The 14,622-nt window shown below is 41.0% G+C and overlaps 1 protein-coding gene across 3 annotated transcripts in view; it reads left to right on the top strand.

Annotated features, from left to right (window-relative positions):
* The first annotated feature begins 2,997 nt into the window (after positions 1 to 2,997).
* The window catches only part of LOC113011001 (junctophilin-1-like), a 41,517-nt gene continuing 29,892 nt past the window's right edge, over positions 2,998 to 14,622 (top strand). For all 3 annotated transcript variants that reach the window (XM_026150360.2, XM_080292736.1, XM_080292735.1), the window contains exon 1: positions 2,998 to 3,625. In XM_026150360.2, coding sequence (XP_026006145.2) covers positions 3,247 to 3,625 — 379 coding nt within the window. In that variant the 5' untranslated portion in view covers positions 2,998 to 3,246. The remainder of the gene's footprint in view (positions 3,626 to 14,622) is intronic.

The raw sequence follows: 14,622 nt of genomic DNA, 5'->3' as shown, positions 1-14,622 counted from the left end.
GTCTTTTATCCTGTCTTCCTTCTCTCACCCCAACCAATCACAGCAGATGGAAGAAACCTCCCCGAGCCTGGTTCTGCCGGAGGTTTCTTCCTGTTAAAAGGGAGTTTTTCCTTCCCACTGTCGCCAAAGTGCTGCTCATAGGGGGTCATATGATTCTTGGGTTTTTTTCTGTATGTATTATTGCAGGGTCATCTGTACAATATAAAGCACCTTGAGGCGACTGCTGTTGTGATTTGGTGCTGTATAAGTAAAATAAAATTGAGTTGAATCAGATATGCTTAATTTTTGTATGTATATATGAAAGAGAGAAAGTCTGAAAGAGCTGCTTTGCTTCTGGGTGTGTGTTTTCTGTTCGTGGTCGCTGAACTGTAACAACTATGATTTCCAGAAGATGGCGCTGTTTGACAGAGCATGAATATGGGAGTTCATTGAGATGACTTCGGATACACAACAGGTAAAATGAAGCATAGTGTTGCTGCTTTATCGCACATGTTTGAGTTTATAAATGCAAATTGTTTACCGACTTTTATTCTGAAATAACCTGGGACAACACTCTATTTTTGCAACAGTTTTGTTTTAAACGAGATAGCAAAGAGTTAATTGGCCTTGAAAAATCAAGACATCACAGTCACATTGATGTGTGTGACTGTACTAGTAATACAGTCACACACATCAATCATTTTCAATGAAGAAGGAGGAACATGACGTTAGCATTCAAGTAGTTTAGGACCAAAGTTCTGTGAAAAATGTATTCCAAAGTCAGTGCTTTAGGAATTAAAAGGAAAAGTAGCAGCCAGGTGCCGAATGATAATTAAATAGACTTGAATCATGTATCCTCTGCAAGTGTGACCACCTTTATAAAAGCAGACTTTCTTGCTGGTCTGCTGCATTCAGGTATGTGTTGTGAATGCAATGCCAGATTTTCTCCAGGAGTGGACATCCTAGAAAGTTTACCCCAAGTTCAGATCAAGCAATGCTTAGAAAAAATACATTAAAAAAGGGGGGAGGGGGGGGGGGGGCAGCTAAATCTCAGACTCTACGGGTTTTAGTTACCATGATAAATGTGCAGAGTTATGACAGTGCAATCAGAAAAACACTGAATAAGTATGGCTTGCTTGGAAGTGTTGTGAGAAGAAAGCCTCATCTTTCGAAAAAGAACATGACAGCACAGCTTACATTTCTCTAAAGTTGCATGTGGAGAAACAGCAACTGTTATGATATTTTGATACCACGGTAAGCATTTACAGGATATTGTTTTATACAGGAAAACTGTTACTCAATAAGGCCGATCTACTAGTTGTTTTTCTCTTTCTCTGTGACCCAAGAATTAATGTGTAAGACTCACAAGCTGGTACCTGAAGGTCAAAAACACCACAGAGATGAGACCACTTCCTTACTCCCATCCTCCCTTTTTCTTTATCTCCTGGAAAAGGCTCGTTAAAGGCCAGGTGGTTTGTTTCAGAATTCACTGATGAAAGAACTCTGTATTCTATGTCTAGGAATGTATTTTGCTGGGATGATCATAAATTATAGCTGAACTGATAAACTACACACAGGATACTTCTTGGCTCACAAGGCAGGAAGACGTTTCCTTATTTGGTCTGTACCGGTTTGAACTGGGAAAGCTGACACACGAACCTTTTTTCATCTATATAAACTGCTGTGTATCAAATAAACCTTTGAGTCGATTTGGGAAGGCAACCTGAAGCAGTCTGTGTTTCCTTGTTCTCCCAAGCTGCTCCCGACGTCGTAACTAACCCAGCTGAATGGCATACCTGAGTGTTACTTTAAATAATTAGGAATCTTATAAGGAAAGGACAGAACTCTGCTTATCGCTCACGCCACGGAGGAAACCCGGGAAGGCAATTTCCTTCAGCAACCACTTCTGGTCATAGTTTGGTCATAATGCACAGCACCACACTTGGAGTACATTAACTTAAACACGTCATAGCACCTCTCAAGCATGGTGGTGGAGGGGTGATCATTTGGTTTGATTTACTGTCACAGGGCTTGGGCACCATCTTATTTATTTGAGTATGAATTCTATTTGGACAAAAGGATCCATGAATGTGAGGCCTGTCTGACAGCTGAAGACTGGGCCAACGGGACGATGATCCCAAGAAAACCAGCTTATCTCAACCAGATTAGCTGAAAAATAATCATGGTGTCACAATGGCCCAGTCAAAGTCCATACCTCAACCTAACTGAAGTGTTGTTGCAGGACCTTGAAAAGCTGTGCATAAACGAATGCCCCCCCAGACTACAATGTACTGAAAAATACTTATGTTCCTCAACAACAGTGTGAAAGATGAAGTCAGACAGCAAACAATTACTTCAAGTTATTGCTGGTTCTAGAAGTCACTGAGTTATGGAATGTAATAGTTTGTCACAGTACTCTATTTAGTCACGTGAGAAACTCCAGGTCCACAAACACATGCATCTATCCATCCATTTGAGTAGCTTCTCAGCTCCCTCTGAGCAGAAGAATGCAGAGCACTGCATCAGCTCAAGATTATCATCTATATTAAGTGTATGCTTAAGGTTCTGTATGATCAGTGTTCATTTGTAATTTTACTGCAGCCTTTGTTACCAGGATTTCATCCTTTCGTGTTAGCCCTTTACTAGATCACAAGCTATCTGAACTAAGTGACACAAAAATAAAACTGAGGAATGAAAACGAATACTGTTTTTGACTTGGGAAGAAACAAAATACGATATTTAGGGAATATGCTGCCTTTTGTTTCACATTGTTTATAGCGTAAGTTATGTTACTATAATTATATATAACTAGACATTAATAATGTAACGATGTACAACTTGAAAACTATGAAGGCATTCCTGAATGTTTATGAATATTGAAGCGTCCCAATTAATTTTACCTCGTGTAATCAGATTCGACCCACGCAACAGGTTGTGGTATTATTTTGAAAAGTCAAACAGGAAGCAAAGTACTATTTGATCACTGACAGCTTTGAGCTAAATGACTTGTGAGAGACGAGTGGGGGAGTTTCCAGTACGCGGTATGGAAGCGGCTGTGGCAGCAGTGGCGACTGCTTCCCATCCTTCCACGTCCCTCTTTCAAATCCCGGCACACCGCTGCCGGTACACGCCGCTCCTTCATATCTCCGCCTAGAACTCCTGTTCTGACCTGGACTACACTGTCAGTCTTACATCACTTTTAACAGCAATTCGCAAAATCGGAACGTCACTGGAAGCTACAGAGTAACACTTACCCTCAAGTTCTGAATGACGGGCGGTCGATTCGACTTTGATGATGGGGGGACCTACTGCGGAGGGTGGGAGGATGGCAAAGCCCACGGCCACGGTGTGTGCACCGGACCCAAGGGCCAGGGAGAGTACTCTGGCTCCTGGTCGAACGGTTTCGAGGTAGTTGGCGTCTACACCTGGCCCAGTGGGAACACGTATCAGGGTTACTGGGCGCAGGGGAAGAGACACGGGCTCGGGATTGAAACCAAAGGGAGGTGGATTTACCGAGGAGAGTGGACTCATGGGTTAAAGGGCCGTTACGGAGTCAGGCAAAGCGTAAACACGCCGGCCAGGTACGAGGGTACCTGGAGTAACGGCCTGCAGGACGGGTATGGCGTGGAGACGTATGGTGATGGAGGTAAGATAAAACGGTGCACAGGTGTTGACTGTTCTTCAACCAAACTCCCAGAATAACCAGAGCACCCTTTTCTTCTGTACAGTAGTTTATCTTACACACTATGATAACGAATTTGTGTGTGTGTGTGTGTGTGTGTGTGTGTGTGAGTGATGTGATGTGATGTGACAGCACACTCTGGAAACCCCCACCTGGCCTGATCAAAGATACACCAACCAGCCCTCACGTTGAACATAAAAAACAACTAAAATGCTAATATTTAATTGTTAATGTGGCCATAATGTGTCCTCTGTGATAGAACTACTCACATGCATGTAAAACAGAAGTGGCCCATGTGTCCCTGAGCCCATCATGGATGTTTTGCGGCTGCTCTGAAAATGGGGATTTTAAATGGTGGCAGTTGTTTCATTCTAACCCAAATCAAAGGGTGATTAAAGGATTGCGAGGGGACATCAGGTCACACATAATGTTTTTGTCACCATCAACTAAAATGCTTGTGCTTACTAGTGATGTTCCTAGCCACTAATTTCTTTGTTGACTAACCTACCAGTGTAAAACTAAGGAACACTCAGTGAGTTAAATGTGAAAGCTGTTTAATAGAATATGTCAAAAACTGATAACAAAGCCGTTTTAAATCACTGATCACGTTCTTCAATAATGAATCATGCTGTGCCTTATCAACGTTACATGTTATATTTCTGTGAAGGTTCTCAGTCATCCAGGTCATCGTAGTCTAAGGAGCTTGGAGAGACTTCTGGACTTCTTTAAATTGCTTGAAGACATTAGGGGGTCCATTGTCCCTCCCACAGGGCTTAAATCTGGGACTCTCCACCATTTGACCCTAGATCTGAAGAAGCTTCTCGGATGAGAAGTGAAACGTCTTCAAGCAACTTAGAGAAGTCCAGACGCTTTTCTTTCCAAGCTCCTTAGGTTACATGTTATACTCCAGACGATGAAGAAGAAAAACACTTAAAACAAACAGATGTTAAATATGAAAACATGTTACTACAGAAGATGTTCACGTATTACTAAAATATGACAAATTAACCACTGAAAAACTCATAAATTGTGACGGAAAAGTGTGCCATGCATTATGAATGATGGACGATGTTTGAAAATCCATGACAACGCAATAAATCATCCTGCCATTTTCTTCTGCTTATCTGAAGAAAATTATCCCTATACCACACCTTCTCATTTAATGTTTTTTTTTACTTTCATGTCTATTTACATTGTAGATTCTCACTGAAGGCTTCAAAACTGTGAATGAACACATATAGTAGGGGTGGGTTTTGATTATCGATTTATCAATTAAAATCACTTCTAGCTTGGATAACGATTCATTAAAATCCTGAATTGATTTTTTTAATATAAATTTATTTTACTTCATGCACAGCTCTCTAAAAATCTGTTTTCTGCATTATTCGCTTGCTTACTACGCACCAGTCTACCGTAGTTTACAGGCTGTCGGCCGCTGGTTTTTTTTCCTTTTACTTACTTACTTACAAAGAAGCCTCATTTCTGCTGTTCAACACTGAACAAATTTAAACTTTTTAAAATTGAAAAACTCTCAGCTGTGTCTCTAATAAAACCTCTGTAACTTTGCTTCACTTCAGCAGCATCAGGTAACGTTCATATGTTGATTAATGGTTTTCTTTCGTTTTTGATGTACTGCTGAATATTTTTATAAAATCCCAGAACAGGAAAATCACCTTCATGTTTTTCTATGTTTTATTCTCAGTTACTTTGACACAAAGGCCTCTGCTGTGATGCTCACACCTTTGGTAAAGTCTCGCAAGTGTCAGTTTTCTTTTTATAGATATAAAAATATGGAAATGTACTGATACGTGATCTGAATTATACTATTTCTGACTGTCTGAGGCAAAATTTCCCCGAATTGAATCGAATCGATTCAAGAAATCAGTGACGATACCCAGCCCTAGTTTCTAGTTTCTAGTCACCCTTGCATTATTTAGTCTACCAGCCTAAATACATGGCTTGGCTTCTGTTTCATGACTATTTACATTGTAGATTCTCACTTAAATTATGTAGTAAACAAAAGTGTGAAACAACTCAAAACATGTTTTATATGTTAGATCCTTCCTAACAGCCGCCCTTTGCTTTGATTCCTGCTTTGCTCACTCTTGGCGTTCTCTCCATGAGCTTCATGTCACCTCAAATAGTTTCCAACAGTCTTGAAGGAGTTCAGAGGTGCTGAGCACTTGTTGGTCCTTTGCCTTCACTCTGCGCTCCATCTCATCCCAAACCATCTCCACTGGGTTTATGTCAGGTGACTGTGGAGGCCAGACCATCTGGTGCAGCACTCCATCACTCTCCTTCTTGGTCAAACAGCCCTCACACAGCCTGCAGGTGTGTTTGGGGTCATTGTCCTGTTGAACAATACATGATGGGATGGCATGTTGCTGCAGGATGCTGTGGTAGCCATGCTGGGTCAGTGTGCCTTCAGTTTTAAATAAATCCCCAACAGTGTCACCAGTAAAGCCCCCCACACCAGCAAACCATCAACTCCATGCTTCATGGTGGGAACCATGCATGTAGAGACCATCGTTCACAAAGACACGGCGGGTGGAACCAAAGTTCTCCAATTTGGACTCATCTTGTGTTTCTTGGCCCAAACAAATCTCTGCTTGTTGCTTTTCCTTAGTCGTGGTTTCTCAGCAGCTATTTGACCATAAAGGCCTGATTCCCACAGTCTGCTCTGAACATGTAGAGATGTGTCTGCTACTGGAGCTCTGTGTGGCATCTATCTGGGCTCTAATCTGAGCTGCTGTTAACTTGTGATTTCTGAGGCTGGTGACTCGGATGATTGTATCCTCAGCAGCAGAGGGACTCCTGGTCTTCCTTTCCTGGGGCGTCCTCATGTCAGACAGTTTCATCGTAGTGTTGATGGTTTTTCTGACTGCACTTGGGGACACATTCAAAGTTTTAGCAGTTTTCTGGACTGACTGACCTTCAGTTCTTACAGTAATGATGGGCTGTTGTTTCTCTTTAATAATATTAATAATAATGGATTGGATTTATATAGCGCTTTTCAATACCACTATTCATTCACTCTCACATTCACACACTGGTGGAGGCAAGCTATGGTTGTAGCCACAGCTGCCCTGGGGCAGACAGACAGAAGCGAGGCTGCCATATAGAGGGGTCGATGGCGCGATATGGCCTTTACTTAGCTGATTGGTTCTTGCCATAATATGAACTCTAACAGCTGTCAAATAGGGCTGTCAGCTGTGCACCAACCTGACTTCTGCACAACACGACTGATGGTCCCAACACCACCAATGAACCCTGACAGGCTCACCTGTGAGGCGAAACCATTTCAGGTGACGACATCATGAAGCTGAGAGAAGGCCGAGGGTTTGCAGCTGGGTGGCTTCTTTCTTGAATCTAAATTCTAAAACATATTTCGAGTTATTTATCTTTTCTTTTTTTGCTACATAATTCCATACATGTTGCTTGATATATTTGATGTAATTAGTATATATCTACATATGTACATATATTGTGCATATATAATGCATGTGTGTGTAATCATCACAGCTGCACAGAAAGATTAAATTGATTAAGTGCTTGCTGCAATCTTGGTGTTGCTGTTTAATGCTAAAGCTGTGTGTTAAAACTGATAAAATTAAAAAGCTTGATTTTTGTGTCCACTTCTGACACCATCATGCCACAAAACGAGAGTTGGAAATCCATTAATGTTGTTGCTTAATTTTATTGCTTGAATGGGCATTGGTGATAAATCGCCTACATATGCAACTGAAATCAAATCAGTATAATTTGTCAGCTCAATTTGTAATTCTTATATGGCACTTTGATATTTCAGAAGGCCTTCTGCTTCTAGATTATGATAGTTTTTTCTGTAAAGCGGATGTAGGTGGTATTATGAAAGGAATATAATGAAAGACTGGCTCAATAGACCTAAATGACAGAAATCATAACAGTTTTATAGTTATGTATACAGTTATTCATAGATCTTACAGAAACCAGTCTAGTCTGGTGTTTTCAGTCGGACTCTGGAGGCTTATGCCTCATTGCAAAGTAGCTGCTTGGAGTTATGTTTGGCCATCCAACAGACTTCTCAGTGTCTCAAGTTACTTCAGTCTTTTAAAATAGAACATCCTGACATTCTACAGCTGAAAGTACCAGTGCCACAGCTCTCCTAATCAGGCTACATAGCTAACAGTTTTTTTCACTTAATGTCAGACACTGGTCGTAGTTTTAGAATCGCAAAAACTCCCAACTGTCAAAATCTTTTCTTAGACTCAAACATGTTAAGAGAAACATACAGTTATTTGTCTCCAGTTGTGCTTATTGTTCATTTTTTGACTTCAAGACAAGCTCCAAACATTGCACAGGGTGTAGGATTTGGAAACGGAGCAGAGGATTGAAAATCAGCATGTATTGGAACTCATAGACAGTTAATACATGCAGCACAATAGCACACTATACTCGGTAAATGCAGGGCAGCACAGTGGTTAACTTTTTTTCTTTATTATGATTGTAAAGAAATCTAAAATGGAATTAGGTTGCACTTAACAATGAATATAAAAATATGTTATAATATAAATATATTTCTTTCATTCACGCACATTAAACATGGAAAACAACACAAGCCCACCAAAATGCATATTTTGATTTATTCCTGTAATTACTGCATGTTTAGTATATGAGGTGTGCTTTCAGTTCACTGTTCATGATGGTAGTGACTTTAAGGTAAAGACTGTTGGTGAATCGTCTGGTGCATGTTCTAATCGATGTTGTCCTGAAGTTGACAACAAATCTTTTTTCTAACAGCGGGAGATGAAGATGTCTTCCAGGACAGGCAGCTGGTTTGTTTGTCTTTTTGTGTGCTGCAGAGCTGCTCCCTTACTATAACAGAATGGCATAAGTGCAGACACCTCAGTGGAGTTCTGGTAGAAAGACACCAAGAGATGCTGCAAGAGATTTACTTCTTGAGCAGTCTAATGGGGGCATTATGCTCACTGTGTCATGGGTGTGTCGTGATGATTTTGACCTCACATGTGTCGCCCACAATCCTTGTGGTGCATCGGCGGATCACGCTCCGCTCGCTTTCTGTAACCCGGGTCTTTGTGCTGCATCCACCGCAGTAAGCCGAAGACACGACTACAATCGTGTCAGTTTTTACCACCATTTTCTTTCCAAGCTTCTCGGACCACCACGACCTGGGTGACTGTGAACCTACACAAACCTCTCAGTTTAGTTATTGTTTGCAAACTGTGTAGTTTTGTTTTATTCGATTTTTAATTGACTTGAACATTTTCTTTGTGCTTCACCTTTTTTTTTTTCTGGAGAAGACTTTTTCAAGAATACAGATTGGTGTGTGTGTTTTCTTTTTTGGTTCAGTGTTTTTCTGTTTTGCCACCGTCATTCAAAGCAAAGGTGCAATTAACAAATAAAGTGGAAGCGACTGGCAACAACAGCAACTCAGCCATAAAGTGTTAGGCCACATGAAAGCTGTTCTACCTGCAAAGGGTGGGCCGACATCCTATTAAATCATCTGGATTAAGAATGGGTTGTCGCTCAGGTTCATATGTGTGAAGGCCAACAAGGAAATTCTTCTGCAGAATATAGTGTAGATTAGAGTTGGATGTCTCGAGACCAGTCGTGGTCTCGAGACCAGTCGTGGTCTCGAGACCACTTTTACGTGGTCTTGGTCTTGTCTTGGTCTCGACGGACTTTTGTCTTGGTCTCGCTGTTTCGGTCCTGCGTTCTCAAATCGACATAGTGTTCGGGAGATTTGGAGTCAACCATCAGCGGAGCGGGGGGGTGGCTTACTGGGCTTAAGCCCGGGTCATTTTTTCAGAAGCATGGGGTCTTTTGGAGTGTAATTTGTTAGCTAGATGCCTGACTGACAACTGTATAAAACAAAAACAACACACGAAGCACAGAGCGCACCGTCGTAAATTCCCCCTAATTTTGGTATGATCCGAGCTCAGGCACTAGGCGACTGAGCACAGCACCCATGTGAGCGAGGGGGGAGAAGCTGCTGCCTGCGAGTTTGCTGCAGACAGAGGAGAGCTTAAGTTTGACCAGGTATCAAAGCAAATCATTCGTACTGAACTAATAATGTAAATATGACGGTGCATCACAAAAGATTGATATCAAACTGATCACTTGGTTGCGTTACTTGCTCTTCGAGTGAATCAACAAATGGACAAATAAAAAGCCGAACAGCAATGCTGATTTTTTAGAGAGTCTTAGCTTACACTTCATATTTTCAGTTGTTTCCCTCCATGGCTAAACAAACTCTCTAAATCGGTTTCAGTCATGTACTGATGTACACAACAATGGACATAAGGAGCTTCTTTCAAAGAAAAAACTCAGGTAGATGTTATTTTATATATTATGCTTTGGATGTTGTTTAGTATATCTATGCAAAACAAGAGGAATTTCAATACACAGCAGGATATTCACAGTTGAAACCAGATATTTACATACACTTTATGGAGAAAACATAAAAACTTTTTTTTACTGTTAAACATCAATTTAGAGTAAACTTGTTTTGTTTTAGATAAATAAATATTGAAATATCTTTTGAATTAGTTAAATGTCAGAATAAAGAGAGACAGAGCTTCTATTTTTATCACTTTCATCAAATGTAGGAGTACATATACACTAAGTTTATTGTTAATTAATAAGAAAACTGCAGACGATTCCATTCTGAGCTGAAGAAGCTTCTGATTGGTTAGTAAAGTCCATGTGAGTAAATTGGTGGCACAGCTGTGGATGCATATAAGGCAAAACACAGAGGCTGTTTCTGTGACATGGGAACATCAAGAGATGTCAACCAAAACACCAGGAAGAGAACTGTGGAGCTCCATAAGTGTGGCTCAGTTTGAATACAATTTGGTGCCGTTTACAATTAAGAAATACAGATAGTTTATCTCTTTACTCTTAAAGTTAACAAATGTGTTTTTTATATTTATCAATCTAAAAAAATAAACATTTAGTCTGATTTGATGTTACAATTAAAAAAGTGTTTGTGTTTTGATCTGAAGAGTGTTTAAATATCTGGTTTCAACTGTATATTTGATGATGTTGGTGTTTGGCTTGATTGCCAGCACAAAGAGGAACAGAGAGAGAGGGAGAGAGAGGGAGAGAGAGGATGAGGACAGAACAGAGATGAATAAGAGCAGGTGAGACACACATGTTAGTCAAATGGTTGTTTGCCAAAACTCATCAGAACATGTATCTCGTACCTAGTGTTTCTTTTTAGGTTTGTTACTTTTCAAATTCTGTATTTATTAAGTTATGCAGGCTTGTTTGCACAACAAGGCTAAATAATTATATAAACGTTTCTCAATCTAAATAGTGGACTTTGGTAGAATTAAAAAATAAGTGTAGTGCAGGTCTATGATGATTTTTAGTGCTACTATCATCTAGTTCTGATTCTGGTTCTGTCTTGGTTAAGTCCTCAGTAGTCCTGATTTTGAACTGTTGTAGTCCTGTTTTAATTCCGGATCAGTTCTGGGTCTGGTTGAATTGGGGTTTAGTCCTCGTGTCTTGATACAGCCCTGACTTTGTTCTGCCTCGCTGCTTAATTAAAAAACTAGTTTAAGGTGTCCTGCATATGTATATATAATAGCATCTGGCTGCAGTTTAAAGACTTTTTTTGTCTCGGTCTTGGTCTTGGTCTCGTCTCGGTCTCGGTCTCGTCTCAACTTGGTCTTGGTCTTGTCTTGGTCTCGATACCCTCTGGTCTTGGTCTTGTCTTGGTCTCGGATTAGGCGGTCTTGACTATAAGTCCAGTGTAGATTAGGGAATTTAAATTGATGTCCAATACTGATAAATTGTTGCATCCTAAATGTTATGGGGCCATTTGCCTTCAGATGGAGCACTGTTGTTTACAAACATAAATCTGCTAATTTAGACATGAACACTATTAGAATGAAAGAGCAATTTAGCTTTCTCCGAAGGGTGGGTGGGCTGTCCCTCAGCGACACAGTGAGGAGTTCAGTCATTCGGGAGAGGTTCAGAGTGGAGCCCGTACTCCTCCACACCCAAACGAGCCAGCTAAGGCTGTTGCCTCGTGGGCACAGTGTTTCAGCCGGGCATGCCAGTTGGACCCAGAACACACTGAAGAGATTGCATCAATCAACTGACCTGGGAAAGGCTCAGGATTTCCTCGGATAAGCTGAAGGAGGTGGGTGAGAGGGAGGCCTGAACTTTCCTCCTTCGGCTGCTTCCCAGCAGCCTGACATCAGATAACTGGAGGAAAACCCTGAATGATTTATTGATCTGTTATTTCAGATTTTAACTTTCACTGAAGTGGTTTTAATGAAGTTTCGTACATCATTCATAAAGCATGGCTCAATGTGCTACACTTTTTACTTGCTGTTCAGTTTTTTGGATGTTGATTTGTCATATTTTAGTAATATGTGAACGTCTTTTGTAGCAACATGTTTTCATTTACATGTTTATCACATCATATTCAGTTTAAGTGTTTTTCTTCTTCTTTGTCTGGAGTATAACCTGTAATATTGATGATGCGTGATGCTGCACAGTTAAGCGACTGAAAAATGTGATTAATGGTTTCAAATGCCTTACAGTCTTTGACATTGTCCACTAAACAGTTGTCAAATTTAACTTAATGTCTGAGTGTTTCTTAGTTTTAGACTACTCAGCTAGTCTCATTTTTACCCTCATTCAGTCAACTAAGAAATTCGTTTCCAGGAACATCCCCAGTTTATATACTGTTAATACTCACACCCACACCCCAGAAATCTCTATCAGCATTTGCCCCAGTGATTCTGAACATGAAATAAAGCTTAACATAGAGATACACAAATTTCTAATTGACTGTTGCATTAATAAAACCATCCATTTCAAATATTTTTGTTATTTCCCAAAAATTGGGATATTTTTATTGTCTTGTGAGTGAAAAAATATTTTCATTTCGGAGTAAAAAGAGACCTACAATACAACCATGTGTTTGAATAAAAACTCAACAACATTAAGCCCAGCACCCAGTTTTAAACATCGCTAACACAACAGCTGCACTGATGATGACGCTGGCACAGTTTAATGTGGAGCCATTAGTGACATGGCGAGCTCAAGTTCAGTAAAAAAACACAACATGTTTCTAGCGTCCAAGACAGCAGCACTGTTTCTGTAATCACCATTAAAACCTTTACTGTGAAAAAGCTGTTGGGCGTCTTTCATCATAGCAACCATCAACAAACTCGGACATGAAGACTTTGAGCAGCTACAATCCACCACCGTTTGTTTTACACCGCGAAAAATCTTCCAAGAAAAAGAGTAAAGGTACTTTTTTTTTTCATGCCTTAGTTATTTCACTTTGACTAAAATTATTTATATATTTTTTGCATTTAAGAAAACATAACATTTTAGCACGGCACATAAATACTATCACAGGTTTTTGTTTTGTTAAGAGATGTTTTTTGCAGTTAAACTTTAAAACGTTGTAATTTCTAAAATGGACACTAGTGAGCAGTTCATTTTGAAAAACCTGTTTTTTCTCTTTTGAATATTCATTACTATTCATTAATAAGACAAAAGTATTTATTATCCATGGTATTTTACTTGATTAAGTCATGGAATAATCAATAGATTACTTGATTACTAAAGATGACAATATTTGTGGTTATAAATAGGCAATCTTGTTGTTAAGTGATGACTTATCAACTCAGATAAGTCTGAGCTCAGTCTGCTCGTGCGGCTGACCGGCCAGCTACCTAGCCTGACCGGTCTCTCCAATGTGATGTTTGTGTATTGTATGTACGGTCGGCAAGGTCAGTCTCGTAATTGCCCCTTGGGAATAAATAAAGTCTTCTGAATCTGAATTTTCAGGTCCAAGCCTCTGCTGTGCTAACTGAGGCATTGTTATTAACTTTTTGTTACGGTTTGTCATGAGGACTCACACGCAGGACTCCGTGATAGGAAGCTTCACAAGCAATTTATTTACACAGTTCACCAAATGTATATACAAATGTGCAGAAATACTGCTATATATAAAAGTGGGGGGACGGGGCTCCAGGGAAATCCAGGGAAACAGACTCTCGCTCCTCTTCCAATAATCCACAAACACGATCAGGCTAGAGAGACCAGGTTACATTTGTGACACATGGAAGACATTGTGAATCCGCGTATTCCGGGGCAGTCTTAGATGGACAGAAACAGGGTTAATCAGGGTGTCAATTTCAAAAGGGCAGATGAAGGTGGGAGATAGTTTTTTGGATTCAGACCTGAGTAGGATGAACCTGGCAGACAGCCAAACCTTCTGTCCGGGCGCGTAAGGTGGTGCCGGGGTCCAGTGACAGTACGCCAAGCGCTCGGCCGTGCAGAGAAGGGCGGCTTCAGTGGCTCTCCTGGCGCGCCGACTCCTCTGGCGATGCTGCTGGAAAGAGGGCACAAAGTGCTCACCTTCAACGGCAGGAAACGGAGGTGGTTGGTAACCTAGGGACGCCTCGAAGGGGGACACTCCGGTGGCAGGGGAGGTGAGGCTGTTGTGAGCGTACTCGATCCATGGGAGTTATTCGTCTGGTTGGTGGATGTCAAGCATTGGAGTGCCGCTTCGAGCTCCTGATTGGCCCACTCCGTTTGGCCATTTGTCTGCGGATGGAAACTGGAGGAGAGACTGACCTGAGCTCTGACGACGTTACAGAATTCCTTCCAGACGCGCAACGTAAACTGTGGACCCTTGTCTGAAACTATGTCCGTGGGGATTCCATGGAGGTGTAAAACGTGGTCAGTCAGGAGCTGGGTGGTCTCTAGAGCAGAGGGGAGCTTGGGGAGGGCAACAAAATGAGCAGCTTTAGAAAAGCGATCGATGATTGTGAGAATGACTGAGTTACCTGATGAAGGTGGCTGAACGGTGATGAAGTGGATAGCAATGTGCGACCAGGGGCGGCTTGGCGTAGGCAGTGGTTGGAGTAGGCCGGAAGATGGCTGATGGACGTTGTTGTTTTGGGCACAAATTGGACAAGTGGCAATGC

Source organism: Astatotilapia calliptera, chromosome 18, assembly GCF_964374335.1.
Source record: "Astatotilapia calliptera chromosome 18, fAstCal68.1, whole genome shotgun sequence".
Classification (NCBI taxonomy): Eukaryota; Metazoa; Chordata; class Actinopteri; order Cichliformes; family Cichlidae; genus Astatotilapia; species Astatotilapia calliptera.
The sequence above is the reverse complement of the archived record's forward strand: the minus strand, read 5'-3'. Positions and strand labels throughout refer to the sequence as shown.